General features: G+C 40.4%; 1 protein-coding gene across 20 annotated transcripts in view; it reads right to left on the reverse strand.

The window, feature by feature from the left end:
• Positions 1-20,144, reverse strand: part of HDAC7 (histone deacetylase 7) — a 322,508-nt gene that overhangs the window by 81,210 nt on the left and 221,154 nt on the right. For 16 of the 20 annotated variants that reach the window (XM_070741038.1, XM_070741042.1, XM_070741043.1 and 13 more), the window contains one exon: positions 13,576-13,666. In XM_070741038.1, the coding sequence (XP_070597139.1) occupies positions 13,576-13,666 (91 nt within the window). Of the gene's footprint in view, positions 1-13,575; positions 13,667-15,186; positions 15,288-15,335; positions 15,441-20,144 lie in introns of those variants that run through there. The other 4 variants (XM_070741055.1, XM_070741054.1, XM_070741052.1 and 1 more) reach the window with 3 other exon arrangements.

Genomic DNA, 20,144 nt, shown 5'->3' on the forward strand with positions numbered 1-20,144 from the left:
GAACAGGTCCAAAGACGGGCTATAAAAATGGTGGCAGGTCTTAAGCACAAAACCTATCAGGAAAGACTTAATGAACTCAATCTGTATAGTCTGGAGGACAGAAGGGTAAGGGGGGGACATAATCGAAACATTTAAATATGTTAAAGGGTTAAACAAGGTTCAGGAGAGAAGTGTTTTTAATAGGAAAATGAACACAAGAACAAGGGGGCACAATCTGAGGTTAGCTGGGGGAAAGATCAGAAGTAACATGAGAAAATATTATTTTACTGAATGAGTAGTAGATGCTTGGAACAAACTTCCACTAGATGTAACTGAATTTAAACTTGCCTGGGATAAACATATATGCAGAGAATTATCATCTAGGCAAAGGTTGCAGGTTCAAGTCCCAGTGGGTATGGCTAGCTGATGAAGCCAAAATAAGGCCGAGATAGATCTAGTCTCCCTTAATTTTCAAATTCAGCTAAAAAACATGCGACATATATATATGTATGTATGTATGTATGTATGTATGTATGTATGTATGTATGTTTTCGTAGATTTTCACGGGTACAGGTATGACGGTCTTGGTATATTCAGGTTTCTTCCCGTGTAGGGTTTGGAAATTTCTGGCTACATTTCGACGAGGTCGAGGCTGGTGTTTCTGTCCTTGTTCTATATATATATATACACACACACACGGGGGTGGTGCAGTGGTTAGAGTACAGCACTGCAGGCTTCTTCAGCTAACTGCTAGCTGTAGTTCATCAGTTCAAATCTCACCACTGGCTCAATGTTGACTTAGCCTTCCATCCTTCCAAGGTGTGTAAAATGAGCGCCCAGATTGTTGAAGGCAATATACTGATTCTGTAAACTGCTAAGAGAGGGCTGTAAAAGCACTATGAAGCAGTATATGTCTAAATGCTATTGCAATATAAATTTAAATAATATAAATATATAAAATATAAATATATTCATTCCTCATCTGGCTTTGGGAAGAAAGGCAAAAATCTTCTCCAACCTTGTGCCCAATAGATGCATTGGCCTACAACTTTCAACAATTAGTTTTTGGGCAATCTTGATTCCAGCCCCCCTTACCTGTTTTACACCTTCCCTGATGACCAAAGCTGCACATGCAAAAAAATCTAGCACTAAATCTATTGTGGGCAACCTACAGGATATGTATTATCCCTAACCCTCCACGTGATGCCCAACATCCCACTGCAAATTTAGTGTCAGAATAGCTGTGCATGCTCTGTTTTTCCTGTTCTGATTCTTTACTAGAAATCTGAAACAAGGGCTGAAGATCTTCCCTATGAAAAATGCCTGTAGGAACAAGCAAAGAGGGAAAAAAACCCCCTACTTTTCTATATTATCTAGGTTAAATCTTAGGAAAAGTCACCACAAGCCAAATCAAGTAAGTTCACTTACCATGAAAAATGGCTCTGCTTAGTTGAAAACCAGCTGGGATATTTTTATTATTAAAATATAGTTTATTGATTTTTTAAGAGAAGGGGAAAAAAGGAAAAAGGAAAAGGAAAAAAAGGGGGGGGGAATAGGGATACAAAAAGTAAGGGCGATACAGAACAATAAACCTATTTCAGCATAAGATATACATATCAGTTTACATTTAACTGTACATTTTCATGTTATACTTAATATTTAATGTTTTATAGTTTCGCATCTATAGATTTATTTAGTAATATATTAGTATGGTTAGATAAGATAAAGTAGGATTTGAGTGGGGAAAGGGATGATACCTGTGATATAGCAGGCTTATGCAGTTTAACAACATATTTTTTTAAAAAAATCTGTTGGATTGCTGTGATTATTGTTGTTTTACCTGCAGTACTTGCATTGAAAGGAAAGCTGGACCAATGGGAAATTTCCTCTTCTTTAGATTAGGCAGATAAAGTAGGAATCTAATTCTTAAAGGACTGCAAGATCAGGAGAGATCTCTGATCAGTTCATACCTGCCCTTGAAATCAGTCAAAAAACGGACCAACAAACTGATGCTTATCCTATTTTGGTATGATTCTACCTTCAGGCATTACTAGCAATGAAATCACATTGCTGTGATGGTGAGTCATATTGAGGCAAGAAAACTCCTAAGCATGCATTTCTTTCCCGTTCTAAAGTTACGACACTTAATTGAGACAGGAGGAATGACCTATATCTGAAGTCACTTTTCCCAGACTTGATGATCTTCAGATGTACAGGATCTATAATTTCCAGAATTCCCCAGCCTAGCTGATTAAAATAAGTATCCTGGGAAATTCTCAAGAGTTGCCGTTGCAACATTTCTAGCAGGCACCAGGTTGGGAAAGGCTGTCCTGTTTGCCTGCTAGAAATGTTGAGACTCCAATTCCAAGAATTTCCCAGGATGCTTATTTTTATATTATCAAACACTTTACATTATTGAAATATCGGAGAATGCTGCTCTGGGTCTCAGAATGTTCTGAAAGCTTGGAAGCATGCAGAATGGATAGCATGTTGCAAATATTAGGCATTTATTTATTCATTGAATTTGTAAGTGCCAGCTAATTCTAAGTTTTTTTAAAAAAATCCAAAAAGGAAAATTGTATTTTAATAATAGTAATAGTAATAATAGTAATAATAATAATAATAATAATACTTATTATTAATACTAATAATATTAGTATACTAATAATGATAATAATGAGTATTATTAATAATACTATTATTAATAATACTTATTATTATTTATTTATTTATTTATTTATTTATTAGATTTGTATGCTGCCCCTCTCCGAGGACTCAACTATTTTTAAAAAAACCATATCCTAAAGCAGGGGTCCCCAAACCTTTTACACAGGGGGCCAGTTCACTGTCCCTCGGACTGTTGGAGGGATGGACTGTAAAAAAAACTATGAACAAATCCCTATGCACACTGCACATACCTTATTTTAAAGTAAAAAACTAAATGGGAATGTACTCTTTAGAGGGGGGAAGAAGTCTGAACTTCATATATGTTTATGTTTTGTTTTTAATTTTCTTTTGTAAACATCTGATTGGCTATACAAGGTTTTCTTGGCTTATAGAAAAATGTATAAAGAAAAAAGGAAGCACTTTCGCATAATGGTTAATAAGTTAGAAATATAATTGGAGTTGTACTTTTTGAAGGAACATTAAGGAGGGAATTTAAAGAAAATGAATGTAACTGGATGACAAAATTAGAAAAAAAAACTTTTGCAACTTTTTTGATGATTGATATTAGTTACTAACAAAATATCGCATTTTATTCATGGAAAATTAGATGGTACACTGTGTTGTTTGAATGCATGTTAAGAGAAAAATATATATACCCCCCCCCCCGCGGGCTGGATAAATAGCCTCAGCGGGCTGCATGTGGCCCGCAGGCCGTAGTTTGGGGACCACTGTCCTAAAGCAATGATGGCAAATCTATGGCACGCGTGCCACAGGTGGCACTCGGAAACATATCTGAGGCACGTGAAGCATCGCCCTATGCTAGCTGATTTTTGGCCTTCTTTTTGGCTGTTTTCACGTTCCTCAAGCTTCAGGAAAGCCTCCTTAAAGCCTGGGGACAGCAAAAAATGGCCCAACGGGCCAACCGGAATTTCACTTGTGTACACCACCCACAATCTCCTTTTCGCTGTCAGAGGTCTTCAGTAACTTCTTCAGCTTTGGACAATTACAGTCAGGCCTCCCACGCCTCGGCTGATTTTTTCTGCAGCCGGCAAGGCTTTCCTGAAGGCCTCTGCAACTGATAACAGAGCTCCAGATCGATCTGGAACTCTGTTATTGGCTAGAAAAGCCTTGCCAGCTGCAGAAGAAATGGGCCGAGGTGTGTGAGGCCTGGTTGCAACTATCTGAAGGTAAATAGTAGAGAAGCTTCACTTCCGTTTCATTTCCGATTGGCACGTTGGGCCTTTTTCGCCATCCCCAGGCTTCAGGAGGCTTTCCTGAACCCTGGGGAGAGCGAAAAACAGCCCAATGGGCCTATCAGAGGCTTCACTGAGGCCTGTGCGCGTGTGCAGGGGCAGCATGGGAGTTGTGCGCATGTGCAGGGTGTGGGCATGCACACCCTTTTCACATCTGAGCCAAAAAAAGGTTCACCATCACTTTCCCAAAGCATCTACCCTGCAGTAAGATCTGCCTAAGGTTGGACTCTATCCTATCACTCTGATGTGAAATTGGCAGAGTTTGTGACATGATTTTGCAGCGATCACTGCTGATTATATCCACCTTATTTGGAATCTATCCAGACACCAATCTTGATGAGTGCAAAGAAAACAGCCAAAGGCATTTTATGCAGCATTGGAAAAACTAACCGATCTCTAGTTTGCAGCAATGGGTCAGTGATATGTCAATATCTGAGATATTCTTTTTCAACCAGGAAGCCACAAAGAGAGACCTTTCTCTGCCCGAAGCCGTTTCCGAACAAGTTTGGGTAGGCAACAGCCAGGAGCGCTTGACACACAGGATATCCTGTCAAAAGGGCAACAGGGCGAGCTACGCAGATTACTGATTGCCTTGCCTCACTGTGATTGAATAAGAGACACAATGTCCTCCAGATACACTTGCTGACTTATTGTTGCTCATCAGCCTGTTAACAGCTACGCTGAGATCTGATATCACATCTGAAGTCTCTCCGATACGGATACTATTCTGGTCTGAAGAAGCTAAAGGCAGAATGCAGAATGAAACAGGGCATGCTCCAGCAAGCAGTGGTATGTAAAATGCTTGAGGTCAACACCGAGCACACCTGAAATATTCTGACCTCAGAATATGCTGTTTCCAATGCGCTGAAAAACTATTTTCAGGCCAGATCATTCCTGATAGACTTGGAATGACCTATTATGGTGATGTTCTCTTTTCTCTTTTAAATATTTTTATTAATTTTCCACTTTTAGAAAAGAAAACACAATAGTAAGTACAGAAGAAAATCAAAGAAAATTAAATTAATAGTAGTATATTTGAAAAATGTTCGGAAACTTCAGATCGTGCAGAATGCAGCTGCGAGAGCAATCATGGATTTCCCCAAATATGCCCATGTTACACCAACACTCTGCAGTCTGCAGTGGTTGCCGATCAGTTTCCGATCACAATTCAAAGTGTTGGTTATGACCTATAAAGCCCTTCATGGCACCGGACCAGATTATCTCAGGGACCGCCTTCTGCTGCACGAATCCCAGCGACCAGTTAGGTCCCACAGAGTGGATCTTCTTTGGGTCCCGTCAACTAAACAATGTCGCTTGGCAGGACCCAGGGGAAGAGCCTTCTCTGTGGCGGCCCCGGCCCTCTGGAACCAACTCCCCCCAGAGATTAGAATTGCCCCCACCCTCCTTGCCTTTTGCAAGCTCTGCTGTCAGGCATGGGGGAATTGAGATCCTCTTTCTCTCTAGGCCTTTACAATTCTATGCATGGTATGTATGTATGTATGTTTGGTTTTTATATTAATGGGTTTTTTAATCGTTTTTAATATTAGATTACTATTGTACACTGTTTTATTATTGCTGTTAGCCGCTTGGAGTCTCCGGAGAGGGGAGGCATACAAATCCAATCAATCAATCAATCAATCAATCAATCAATCAATCAATCAATCAATCAATAAATAAATAAATAAATAAATAAATAAATAAACAAACAGATATTAGCGTTATATTAGCAATGAAGTCACTATATTTAGATTATATTAATTATACAACAGACTATAATTTGTCTCAAGTATATAAATTAGTAGATGGTTTTTCCAATTAACAAATTAATTTCATATACAGTGGAACCCCGACATAAGAGCTGCTCTACTTAAGAGCAACTCGAGATAAGAGCTGGGAGGGGAGAGATATTTTTGTTCTACTTACAAGCCCAAATTCGAGATACAAGCGCCAAGGAGCTGTCTCCTGAAGCCAAACGCTAACTTCCGCGTTCGGCTTCAGGAGGCAGCTGCGAAGCGGCGCGCATGTTTTAAAAGGTTGCAGCCGGCCTGGGGGGCTCGGGGGGGTGCTTGCAGCTTTCTTTCTTGCTCTTTTTCTTTCTCTCTTTTACCTTCCCTTCCTCTATTTCTTCTTTTCTTTCTCCTTCCCACCTTCTTCCCTCCCTTCACTCATTCCTCTCTTACTCTCCCCTTTCATAAGTTTCCTTGCTTCCTTCCTCTGTTCCTGTCCCTTCCCCCTTTCTTTCTTTCTTTCTTTCTTTCTTTCTTGCTCTTTTTCTTTCTCTCTTTTACCTTCCCTTCCTCTATTTCTTCTTTTCTTTCTCCTTCCCACCTTCTTCCCTCCCTCCCTCCCTTCACTCATTCCTCTCTTACTCTCCCCTTTCATAAGTTTCCTTGCTTCCTTCCTCTGTTCCTGTCCCTTCCCTCTTTCCTTCCTTCCTTCCCACCCTCCGTCCATTCATTCACCCATTCCTCTCTTGATCGCTTAAAGCCGGTCCCTGGTGCAAAAAGGGTTGGGGACCTCTGTCCTACAGGATTGGGTGGCAGAGAAGTTGAACATATGTAAATTTAAAAGTTTAAGAAAGTTTACAAGTTAAGTGAAAGAAACTTCATTATTCATTTATATGTACATGTACATTTCTTCATTAAAAACATGTCTTTCTGCATAATTTAGACTAACTTTGTGAGTTTTTTGAGGGCTGGAACCAATTAAAATTATTTACATTAATTCCTATGGGGAAAAGTCGTTCGAGATAAGAGCTGCTCGACTTAAGAGCCCAGGTCCGGAACGAATTAAACTCGTATCTCGAGGTACCACTGTATACTACAATGATGTTCTCATGTCTGAATGGAACAAGCCACCTCAGTGCTTCTTCTCAACTTACGATGGCCACCAATGCCATCAAAATTAGTGGAGGTAACCCCATTTCTGGCTCCCTTATGTCCAGGGGCAGGTTCCTCTTACCTTTCTACCACTGTGCTGCGTGCGCATCGTGACATTTTGCATGCGCGTGTCCCCTCATGCGATTTTGCTTTTGCGCATGCCCAGAGGAATGGTTTTCTTTCTGTGCATGCTCAGAGAGCAAAAAAAATTGCTTAAAATTAGGGGGGGGGAGATGGTGCTGCACATGGATCGGCACTGAAGCCGTCGCACACAAATTGCAAAATCGGCGGGCCACTACTGCAGTGGCACAACCCACTTTTGCTTATGTTCCTTATTTGTCACTCCCAAGCATGCTTTTCATTGGTTCAATTGATAGTCACAAGTTTGTTTCATGTTTCATGTTGTAGCAACGGATCAGATACCATGCTCGGTTCTATGTAGTGGCCTCCACACCACACCCACAATGTTGTCAACACCCAAATGTCACCCTAATGTACTTGCAGTCGGATGTGAGAAACAAGTATACAAAGTCTGGCGTTTGTACAAAGACATCAGCATGCACACCTCATTATTCCCCTGCCCAGCAAAATTGTCAGCAAGGAAATATTGCCACTAAGCACCCAAGCTGCCAATCTCTTCACACATCATGATGCTGCGATATCCCAACTCATCCTTTTTCAAAATGGTCCATCCTGCCCAATTCAGCAATGAGGCAGCATAACATTTGGGTGCTCTATTATTATTATTATTATTATTATTAATAATAATAATAATAATAATAATAATGTCAATACAACTCAAATGAGATCACCATGCTGGATTTTGTATTTCATCACCAGTCGGGCGCTTCCCAAACACCTAGAACATCATCATCATCATTATTATGATTATTATGATTATTATGATTATTATGATTATTATGATTATTATGATTATTATGATTATTATGATTATTATGATTATTATGATTATTATCATTATTATCATTATTATCATTATTATTACTACTACTATTATTATTATTATTATTACTATTATTATTATGTCAATACAACTCAGCAAATGAGATCACTATGCTGGATTTTGTATTTCATCACCAGTCGGGCGCTTCCCAAGCACCTAGAACAGGGGTCCCCAAACTTTTTACACAGGGGGCCAGTTCACTGTCCCTCAGACAGTTGGAGGGCCGGACTATAAAAAAAACCCTATGAATAAATCCCTATGCACACTGCACATACCTTATTTAAAGTAAAAAACAAAATGGGAACAAATACAATATTTAAAATAAAGAAGTAATAAGTAATTAAGTAATTAATAATAAAGTAATAAAGTAATTTATACTTCTTTATTAACAAGTAAATTTAAACTTAAATCAACAAACTCCATTTCTCCTTCCTTCCTTCCCTCCCTCCTTCCTCTCCACTTCTCTCTTCCCTTCTTTTCTCTCATTTGTTTCATTTTCCTCTCCCTCGTTCTTTCCCTCCATCATTTTCTCATTTTTCTTTCTCTGTCTCTCTCACTCTTTCCATCTATCCCTCTTCCTTTCTCTCTCCATCTCTATCTCTCCCTCTTTCTTTCTCTCTCTTCTCTCTTTCTCTCACTCACTCTCTTAACTCTCCCTCTTTGTATCTCTCACACTTTCTCTCCTTCCCCCCCTCTCTATTTCTCCCTTTCTCTCTCTCCCTTTCTATCTCTCCTCTTCATTTCTCTCTCCCTCTTTATTTCTCTCTCTTACTATATCGATTGGTAAAATTTCGTGTGCTGCCGTGGGCCGGTTAAAAGACCTCAGCGGGCCGCATCCGGCCCGCGGGCCGTAGTTTGGGGACCACTGACCTAGAACATCATCATCATCATTATGATTATTATGATTATTATGATTATTATGATTATTATGATTATTATGATTATTATGATTATTATGATTATTATTACTACTACTACTATTATTATTATTATTACTATTATTATTATTATTATGTCAATACAACTCAGCAAATGAGATCACTATGCTGGATTTCATATTTCACCACCAGTCGGGCCCTTCCCAAGTACCTAGGACTGCATGACGTAGCGTCAAATTATGTGTGCAGATCGCAGTAGAGCGACCTTTTGCAATTAACAGATGGAGATTTTGTCAATTCCGATGGTTTTCAAATGTCCGCCGAGATCCTTTGGCACTGCACCCAGCGTGCCAAGTACCACTGGGACCACTTTCACTGGCTTATGCCAGAGTCATTGCAGCTCAAGTTTTAGATCTTCGTATTTCACTAATTTCTCTAGCTGCTTCTCCTCAATTCTGCTGTCCCCTGGGATTGTGATGTTGATGATATTATTATTATTATTATTATTATTATTATTATTATTATTATTATTATTAATTAGATTTGTATGCCGCTCCTCTCCGAGGACTGGGGGCGGCTCACAACAACAATAATAATAACAAGAATCAATCTATCAATCTCATGTCACTGTTGTGGGCACTGAGTAGCATCTGAGGAGACCTTAACTAACAGTTTCACAATGCCTGTGGGATTCTTCCTCTATGATAGTTACACACACACACACACAACCACACACACACACAAAGATACACTGAGAATAACTTTTAACTCAGTCTTATCAGGATGCCTGCATGCCAGACAGACAGGAAGAGATGGAAACAGCGATAAAGAGGGTAGAGATAAACAGCACCAGAGAAGCATTGGCTTGTTTTCATTTTCTCCCATTTCCTGGTTTGGTCCCTGCTGTGTTTCAACTCATAAATAGACCTTATGCAGCACGAAAAAGACATGCAAGTCCACCCTGCTCAGAAATACACACTTCACACACAGAAGAGGGCCTGGATGATATTTTGTCTCCTCTTCCAGTGCCTACACCAGGCCAGGTGCTCGTAACGGATTTTCAAAATAAAGGTTTTATGCAAAAATGGCAACGGGGGGAACTTAAAATACACAGGGAGGGGAGAAAATGATGCATTTTATATATATCAAAATATGGGGATGGGGCAATAACTAAAAATGACCTCTAGTATAGCCTCAGCTCTTAATGAACAGCATTATATCATATTATATATCGTATTTTTATGACAGTCTTGGTATATTCGGGTTTCTTTCCGTGTAGGATTTGGAAATTTCTGGCGACGTTTCGACGAGGTCTCACTCATCATCTTCAGGGTGGTGTTTCTGTCCTTGTTCTAAGGCGAACACTGTGAGACCTGAGCTGCCTTCCTTCTATAAATACTGGTGGCTGGGTGTGGTTTGATGGCAGGCAATTGCTGATATATATATATAATATATACTGCTCAAAACATAAAGGGAACACTCAAATAACACATCCTAGATCTGAATATATGAAATATTCTCATTGAATATTTCATTTGCACAACTATTCCATTTGCACAACAGCATGTGAAATAGATTGTCCATCAGTGTTGCTTCCTAAGTGGACAGTTTGATTTCACAGAAGTTTGATTTACTTGGAGTTATATTCTGTTGTTTAAGTGTTCCCTTTATTCTTTTGAGCAGTGTATGTAAAATAATATATATAACTCGACAAAAAATCACACCCACAGACACCCACCCACGTGTGTGTGTGTATGCATGCAGCTATATGTATATATGCACACATACACATGCGATGTATATGTGTGCATATTCATATGTATATGAATGTCTGTGTATATATAAATGCATGTATCTATGCATCTATGTGTATATATATATGGGCATGTATATATCCATGCATCTATATATGTGCATGTAGGTATGTATACATATATTGCACGTGGGTATGTAAAGTTTACACCAATATTTTTACACACACACACACACACACACACACACACACACACACACACACACCATTTCTGTATTCTTCATTCATTCATTAAGGTTTGGAGGCTTTTTTAAAGGATGTAACAGAAAGGCGCCTGAAGCCAAGATAGACCAAGGATCAGTCTGACTCCGTATTAGCTCTGTTCTTTCACAGTGACCTTCTCAGTTTGCAAGTTCATCTCTTCCCAAATTCTGGCTAGATATTCTAACCTTTTACACTTGTATTTGTCATCATAACCTCTAAATACTTCACCTTTTTCTCAACTCTAAAACCCAAGTTTTTATTCAATGTATCGTTATCCTGAGAAGACATATAATTGGTCAGCATTGTCGTTCTCTGTTTGTCTATTTTGAAACCTGACAAAGCCCAAACTCATTCAATTCCCTCATCCAGTATTCTATATTATAGTTTGCATCCTGTAAAACAGGGGTAAAATGCCCCCAGTTCCTTTGTCCCTGTCAGTTGTCGGAGAGCTAGTCGCAAAGGGAGCACGAGACTCTGCCCATCTGCCCAGACACCACCCTTTGGGTTCTTTTGCCCTCTATGCATGCACAAAGCGTTCTGTGCATGCGCAGAGGGTAAAAGAACCCAAATAGCAGCATCTGGGCCAATGGGTGGAGCCTCACACTCTCCGATGACTGAAAGGCATGAGTGAACCGGAAGCATTTCACCCCTGCTATAAAATTATAACCAGATCATCAGTAAAGGCCCTCAATTTGTAAGTTTCTTTCTTAATATGTGTACCCTTTATTTTATCATCTTGACTAATACAGTGTTCCCTCGATTTTTGCGGGTTCGAACTTTGCGAAAAGTCTATACCCTGGTTTTTCAAAAATATTAATTAAAAAATACTTTGCGGGCTTTTTACCTATACCACAGTTTTTCTGACCCAATGACGTCATATGTCATCGCCAAACTTTTATCTGCCTTTAATAAATATTTTTAAAAATAACCTTTAATAAATAAACATGGTGAGTAATAATCTAAATGGTTGCCAAGGGAATGGGAAATTGCAATTCAGGGGTTTAAAGTGTTAAGGGAAGGTTTGTGATACTGTTCATAGCCAAAAATAGTGTATTTACTTCCGCATCTGTACTTCACGGAAATTCAACTTTCGCGGGCGGTCTTGGAACGCATCCCCTGCGAAAATCGAGGGAACACTGTACTTCTATTCAGAAACAGCCTCCCTGGGACATGGTAACAAAAAGCCAATCTTTCGCCCGCATCCTGAGATAGGCTACAGGAACACAAACATCTGATTCCAGTTCTGCAGACCAAGGAACAAAACCCCACCAGGAACTGGGGTTGAATTCAGCGCAGGAACTTTAATAAAAATATAGAGCAAGCCAAGAAGAAGGCTTTTGGCTGACTGCAATTTTGCACAGTTACTATTCTGACATATATTGCATTTTACTGTAGCTTCAGATACAAACAATCTCAAAAGGTTATGCAAGCATAGTCTTTATAATGCCACCAGATGCCAATTTTTTTTTCTTTATCTACTTAAAATCAGGGCAGATCTCTTTCACAAATTATTACAGATAGCAAAACCTGTTTTTTGCCTTCTACCTGCCCACATTCAGGCAGTCTTATGTTTGGGATGTTTAGCTACAAAGGTTTGTGTGTGGGTTGTTGTTATTGTTGTTGTTTTACCAACATTTCTAAATTATGGATTGTTTTGTATTTTTGATGGTTGTAAACCATCCCGAGTCATTGGGAATTGAGCATATAGATTTAATAAACTATCATTATTTTAATGATGATGATGATGATTGAACCGATTTTTAGCATTTTTAACCACCTACCAAGTCTTTTTTTTAAATGAACTTGGGACTGCTACTATATTTGTTTTCTTTTGTAACCATTGTTCCACCTTTATTTGCAGATCTTTGCAATTTTATATTTTCTCTAATTCTTTCTCTTCTATTTAGTTGTCTCCAATTGTTACTATTTTTATTATACATATACATAATGTGAAATAATAGCTGCCAGTTCTTTAGCTTGCATTGGCCTTCAAACACTTTAAATTCTTCCCAAGAACCTAGAATGTTGTAATATATTTGCAGCAGTATGTTTGTGGATCTAAGCAGTGCTTGCCTTAAGTATGACAGATGAAAATGTTGTCAATGTGCAGATTTTCTAAGTGCTGTCCAATTTTGCAGGGTATGGCATTCAATATTGCAATATAGACAGGGAACTAGCATGGCTGATTTATGCCATAAAATTTCAACTTCAATTTTCAGATCTTGATACTTTATGATTTCTCCAATTCTTTGTCTTCCTTGGTACTGGCACATCAATTATTTTAATAGAACTCCAAGATTCAATACCAGACAAAAAATGTCCATGAGCTGAAGTCAGCTCGTGGTGTCCACAAGAATATGATAGATGCACATTTATCTTCGGCACCAGGACAAGTTTCCATTGCCTTCTTTTGGAGTATCCCAGCTCTCCCCACAGAGGTCTGGGATTTTTCTAATGTTTTCCTATCCAACTACTAACCAAATTCGATTATTTTTTCAATAGACCTGTGACACATAAACACAAAAATTCCAGTAAGGGTGTGGCTACCTGATGAAGGCAAATAAGCCCAAAATAGATCTATAGTAGTTTCCCTTCCTTTTCATTATTAGCAAAAATATGTTACACTTATAGATTATCTGCCTTGGAATATGGCCCCTAGTGGGGCTGAGAGGCAAAAAGGAAGCTGTGATGCTCCTTCCATATACCAGGGTGACTTGACAAAAAAAATCACACACAGCCCTTCCCTGGTACAAGATGATACAGGAGATGAGCCTGTAGCCTAGAGGCTAAGGGCTCTGCCTTACATATATATATATATATAATCTAAGAAGGAAAGCAAAGGTCAGAAGAGATCCCTGTGGAGTGAATAAAATTTCTGGCGCAGCCATGAAGCATTCTTAAGGGAGAAAGAGGAAAGTGAGAATGAATAGCCTCTTACTGCGTTTGCTTTTGTCCTTATTCAAGAGCAGCCTCAGCTCCTGTTCCTGTTTCCCAGGGACGGTGTCTTGGGACGGGGGATCCATGGGCACCTGCAGAAGAAGATAAAAGAATTTTAAACAGGCACATAAAACAATGGCTGGTCATTTCATCAACTAAGAAGCAACTATGATAAGGCAAATCTGGTTCAGGAGGATAAGATCCCCCAATTCCTAGCTCAGGGGAATTACTGATGGCAGCTGCCACCAGGACAGCTCAGACAATATCTGAGTCCATTACACACTGTCAAAATGTTTGTCAAAGTGGGGAGGTGTTGGGGAAGGGGATCACAAGCCATGCCAAGAGACAAACTGCATCTAGTAGCAGCCAGGTCAGGTGGTTTGCAGGAGCAGATTTGGTTGTGGACGCTGTATGTGCAAAATTGAGCAAGTAAATCAGAGCAGTTGGAACCTAAGGGGCATCCCAAGCTGACAGTGATCTTATGGACAGAAAGGAGACAGTCAACAAACTTCTGTCAACTAATTTGCTCCTAGTAGCCAAATGCACTTGTAGGCTGGAGAGTCTCTATAGGTGTCCATTAGAAGCTACAAATATGTCATGATATCATAATTTGCCTTCCCCAATCTTGTACTCCCTTCCAGCAATGAGAAACATCAGTGGGACATGAAAAAACTGCAGTTTTTCTTGCCAAGGCTGATCCATCACTAAGATGGAAAGGGCTGCTGGTTGATGGCACATGTTTTCATGCCTAAAAGTAATTCTCCAAAGGAGATGGGCGAGACATATGCAATATCCATAAATAATAAAAATTAAATTCTAGGCTTCCTTTCTCAAACTGATGCCTGCCAGCATATTTTTCACCCATCATCTCCATCGTTGTAGCTGAAACCAGTGATATATGCCGTCCAAGAATATAGAGAGTACCAAGTTGGAAGGAGCATTCCAGGCATCAATCATGTCTGGTTGCTACTTCTACCTGCTAATTTATAGATTCTATAAGTGCCTCTAGACCTTATCCTGTAAGCCAGTTCTTAGGATGGCCAATTAGTACCGTATATACTCGAGTATAAGCCGAGTTTTTCAGCCCCAAAAAATGGGCTGAAAAACCTGACCTCGGCTTATACTCGAGTCACCACAAGAGGGCGCCGAATCACCACAAGAGGGCGCCCGCCAGCAAGCTAAACAGGGAGGAGGGGGACGGCATGAACTCTCTCCAGGCTTTAGAAGCCTCCAGCCAGAGAGAGAAGCAGATTTGTTAAAGAGATCCACTTGGTACGGCACCAGGGGACGGAGGAGAAGGAGGAGGAGGGCAGCTCTTTCCTTTCCTCCTACTCCTCCCCCGTGGCTATGGGCTATTCTGGCTCTCCTCTGCCTCATTTCCCTGTTGCAATCCCAAGTGGATCTCTTTAGCAAATCTGCTTCCCTGCACAACACATGGGGCAATAAAGGGAGACGAGGAGGAGGGAGGATCAGGGGTGGGAGATCAAGCCAACTAGCCAGCCAGCCAGCTAAAAAGGGGGAGGGGGGAAACAGCATGAACTCTCTCCAGGCTTCTAAAAATTCAAGTTTAAAGAGCCCTGGGTTAGGATTAGAAATGCAAGTGTCTTCAAACCTGGAAAAATTAGGGCTTGTGGACTTCAACTCCTACTCCTGAAGTAGCATGGCTGGTGCAGGAATTCTGGGAGTTGAAGTCCACTAGTCTTAAAACTGTCAAGTTTAAAGACCCATGGGTTAGGGTTAAAAATGCAAGAGTCTTCAAACCTGGAAAGATTAAGGCTTGTGGACTTCAACTCCTACTCCTGAAGTAGCATGGCTGGTGCAGGAATTCTGGGAGTTGAAGTCCACTAGTCTTAAAACTGTCAAGTTTAAAGAGCCCTGGGTTAAGGTTAGAAATGCAAGAGTCTTCAAACCTGGAAAGATTAAGGCTTGTGGACTTCAACTCCTACTCCTGAAGTAGCATGGCTGGTGCAAGAATTCTGGGAGTTGAAGTCCACTAGTCTTAAAACTGTCAAGTTTAAAGAGCCCTGGGTTAAGGTTAGAAATGCAAGAGTCTTCAAACCTGGAAAGATTAAGGCTTGTGGACTTCAACTCCTACTCCTGAAGTAGCATGGCTGGTGCAGGAATTCTGGGAGTTGAAGTCCACTGGTCTTAAAACTGTCAAGTTTAAAGACCCATGGGTTAGGGTTAAAAATGCAAGAGTCTTCAAACCTGGAAAGATTAAGGCTTGTGGACTTCAACTCCTACTCCTGAAGTAGCATGACTGGTGCAGGAATTCTGGGAGTTGAAGTCTACTAGTCTTAAAACTGTCAAGTTTAAAGAGCCCTGGGTTAGGGTTAGAAATGCAAGAGTCTTCAAACCTGGAAAGATTAAGGCTTGTGGACTTCAACTCCTACTCCTGAAGTAGCATGGCTGGTGCAAGAATTCTGGGAGTTGAAGTCCACTAGTCTTAAAACTGTGAAGTTTAAAGAGCCCTGGGTTAAGGTTAGAAATGCAAGAGTCTTCAAACCTGGAAAGATTAAGGCTTGTGGACTTCAACTCCTACTCCTGAAGTAGCATGGCTGGTGCAAGAATTCTGGGAGTTGAAGTCCACTAGTCTTAAAACTGTCAAGTTTAAAGAGCCCTGGGTTAAGGTTAGAAATGCAAGAGTCTTCAAACCTGGAAAGATTAAGGCTTGTGGACTTCAACTCCTACTCCTGAAGCAGCATGGCTGGTGCAGGAATTCTGGGAGTTGAAGTCCACTGGTCTTAAAACTGTCAAGTTTAAAGACCCATGGGTTAGGGTTAAAAATGCAAGAGTCTTCAAACCTGGAAAGATTAAGGCTTGTGGACTTCAACTCCTACTCCTGAAGTAGCATGGCTGGTGCAGGAATTCTGGGAGTTGAAGTCCACTGGTCTTAAAACTGTCAAGTTTAAAGACCCATGGGTTAGGGTTAAAAATGCAAGAGTCTTCAAACCTGGAAAGATTAAGGCTTGTGGACTTCAACTCCTACTCCTGAAGTAGCATGGCTGGTGCAGGAATTCTGGGAGTTGAAGTCCACTAGTCTTAAAACTGTCAAGTTTAAAGAGCCCTGGGTTAAGGTTAGAAATGCAAGAGTCTTCAAACCTGGAAAGATTAAGGCTTGTGGACTTCAACTCCTACTCCTGAAGTAGCATGGCTGGTGCAAGAATTCTGGGAGTTGAAGTCCACTAGTCTTAAAACTGTCAAGTTTAAAGAGCCCTGGGTTAAGGTTAGAAATGCAAGAGTCTTCAAACCTGGAAAGATTAAGGCTTGTGGACTTCAACTCCTACTCCTGAAGTAGCATGGCTGGTGCAGGAATTCTGGGAGTTGAAGTCCACTGGTCTTAAAACTGTCAAGTTTAAAGACCCATGGGTTAGGGTTAAAAATGCAAGAGTCTTCAAACCTGGAAAGATTAAGGCTTGTGGACTTCAACTCCTACTCCTGAAGTAGCATGACTGGTGCAGGAATTCTGGGAGTTGAAGTCTACTAGTCTTAAAACTGTCAAGTTTAAAGAGCCCTGGGTTAGGGTTAGAAATGCAAGAGTCTTCAAACCTGGAAAGATTAAGGCTTGTGGACTTCAACTCCTACTCCTGAAGTAGCATGGCTGGTGCAAGAATTCTGGGAGTTGAAGTCCACTAGTCTTAAAACTGTGAAGTTTAAAGAGCCCTGGGTTAAGGTTAGAAATGCAAGAGTCTTCAAACCTGGAAAGATTAAGGCTTGTGGACTTCAACTCCTACTCCTGAAGTAGCATGGCTGGTGCAAGAATTCTGGGAGTTGAAGTCCACTAGTCTTAAAACTGTCAAGTTTAAAGAGCCCTGGGTTAAGGTTAGAAATGCAAGAGTCTTCAAACCTGGAAAGATTAAGGCTTGTGGACTTCAACTCCTACTCCTGAAGCAGCATGGCTGGTGCAGGAATTCTGGGAGTTGAAGTCCACTGGTCTTAAAACTGTCAAGTTTAAAGACCCATGGGTTAGGGTTAAAAATGCAAGAGTCTTCAAACCTGGAAAGATTAAGGCTTGTGGACTTCAACTCCTACTCCTGAAGTAGCATGGCTGGTGCAGGAATTCTGGGAGTTGAAGTCCACTAGTCTTAAAACTGTCAAGTTTAAAGAGCCCTGGGTTAAGGTTAGAAATGCAAGAGTCTTCAAACCTGGAAAGATTAAGGCTTGTGGACTTCAACTCCTACTCCTGAAGTAGCATGGCTGGTGCAAGAATTCTGGGAGTTGAAGTCCACTAGTCTTAAAACTGTCAAGTTTAAAGAGCCCTGGGTTAAGGTTAGAAATGCAAGAGTCTTCAAACCTGGAAAGATTAAGGCTTGTGGACTTCAACTCCTACTCCTGAAGTAGCATGGCTGGTGCAGGAATTCTGGGAGTTGAAGTCCACTGGTCTTAAAACTGTCAAGTTTAAAGACCCATGGGTTAGGGTTAAAAATGCAAGAGTCTTCAAACCTGGAAAGATTAAGGCTTGTGGACTTCAACTCCTACTCCTGAAGTAGCATGACTGGTGCAGGAATTCTGGGAGTTGAAGTCTACTAGTCTTAAAACTGTCAAGTTTAAAGAGCCCTGGGTTAGGGTTAGAAATGCAAGAGTCTTCAAACCTGGAAAGATTAAGGCTTGTGGACTTCAACTCCTACTCCTGAAGTAGCATGGCTGGTGCAAGAATTCTGGGAGTTGAAGTCCACTAGTCTTAAAACTGTGAAGTTTAAAGAGCCCTGGGTTAAGGTTAGAAATGCAAGAGTCTTCAAACCTGGAAAGATTAAGGCTTGTGGACTTCAACTCCTACTCCTGAAGTAGCATGGCTGGTGCAAGAATTCTGGGAGTTGAAGTCCACTAGTCTTAAAACTGTCAAGTTTAAAGAGCCCTGGGTTAAGGTTAGAAATGCAAGAGTCTTCAAACCTGGAAAGATTAAGGCTTGTGGACTTCAACTCCTACTCCTGAAGCAGCATGGCTGGTGCAGGAATTCTGGGAGTTGAAGTCCACTGGTCTTAAAACTGTCAAGTTTAAAGACCCATGGGTTAGGGTTAAAAATGCAAGAGTCTTCAAACCTGGAAAGATTAAGGCTTGTGGACTTCAACTCCTACTCCTGAAGTAGCATGACTGGTGCAGGAATTCTGGGAGTTGAAGTCTACTAGTCTTAAAACTGTCAAGTTTAAAGAGCCCTGGGTTAGGGTTAGAAATGCAAGAGTCTTCAAACCTGGAAAGATTAAGGCTTGTGGACTTCAACTCCTACTCCTGAAGTAGCATGGCTGGTGCAAGAATTCTGGGAGTTGAAGTCCACTAGTCTTAAAACTGTGAAGTTTAAAGAGCCCTGGGTTAAGGTTAGAAATGCAAGAGTCTTCAAACCTGGAAAGATTAAGGCTTGTGGACTTCAACTCCTACTCCTGAAGTAGCATGGCTGGTGCAGGAATTCTGGGAGTTGAAGTCTACTAGTCTTAAAACTGTCAAGTTTAAAGAGCCCTGGGTTAGGGTTAGAAATGCAAGAGTCTTCAAACCTGGAAAGATTAAGGCTTGTGGACTTCAACTCCTACTCCTGAAGTAGCATGGCTGGTGCAGGAATTCTGGGAATTGAAGTCCACTAGTCTTAAAACTGTCAAATTTAAAGAGCCCTGGGTTAGGGTTAGAAATGCAAGAGTCTTCAAACCTGGAAAGATTAAGGCTTGTGGACTTCAACTCCTACTCCTGAAGTAGCATGGCTGGTGCAGGAATTCTGGGAATTGAAGTCCACTAGTCTTAAAACTGTCAAGTTTAAAGACCCCTGGGTTAGGGTTAGAAATGCAAGTCTTCAAACCTGGAAAGATTAAGGCTTGTGGACTTCAACTCCCACTCCTGAGGTAGCATGGCTGGTGCAGGAATTCTGGGAGTTGAAGTCCACTAGTCTTAAAACTGTCAAGTTTAAAGAGCCCTGGGTTAGGTTTAGAAATAGGTTTTAGCTTGGTTGCTGATTAAGCTACTTTTTTAACTTTTTAATTTATTGTTATTACCAGATTGCTTTCATTTACCCTCTTTTAAATTTACAGAGCTAATTTTGGTTTTCTTTAAAATAAATATTCTAAAACATTTAATCTACTGATGTCTCAATTAATGTAATTTTATTGGTTTCCATTTTTATAAGTTACCAGTAGCCACTGCATTTTCTAACCTCGGCTTATACTCGGGTCAATAAGTTTTCCCAGGGTTTTGTGGCAAAAACTGGTGCCTCGGCTTATACTCGGGTCGGCTTATACTCTAGTATATACGGTAATTCAACCACCTCTGACCTGCAAACAGAAGTTCAAGTAACTTTAAATATTTTAGTCTAGAAACTTGAACCTTGCCAAGAAACTCTGTTGTGAAGGGGTTGATGTATTTGTCAATTCTATACCGGTATAGCAACATAGAAGACTGACGGCAGAAAAAGACCTCATGGTCCATCTAGTCTGCCCTTATACTATTTTCTGTATTTTATCTTAGGATGGATATATGTTTATCCCAGGCATGTTTAAATTCAGTTACTGTGGATTTACCAACCACGTCTGCTGGAAGTTTGTCCCAAGGATCTACTACTCTTTCAGTAAAATAATATTTTCTCACGTTGCT

This window comes from Erythrolamprus reginae, chromosome 2 (genome assembly GCF_031021105.1).
Source record: "Erythrolamprus reginae isolate rEryReg1 chromosome 2, rEryReg1.hap1, whole genome shotgun sequence".
NCBI classification, from domain to species: domain Eukaryota; kingdom Metazoa; phylum Chordata; class Lepidosauria; order Squamata; family Dipsadidae; genus Erythrolamprus; species Erythrolamprus reginae.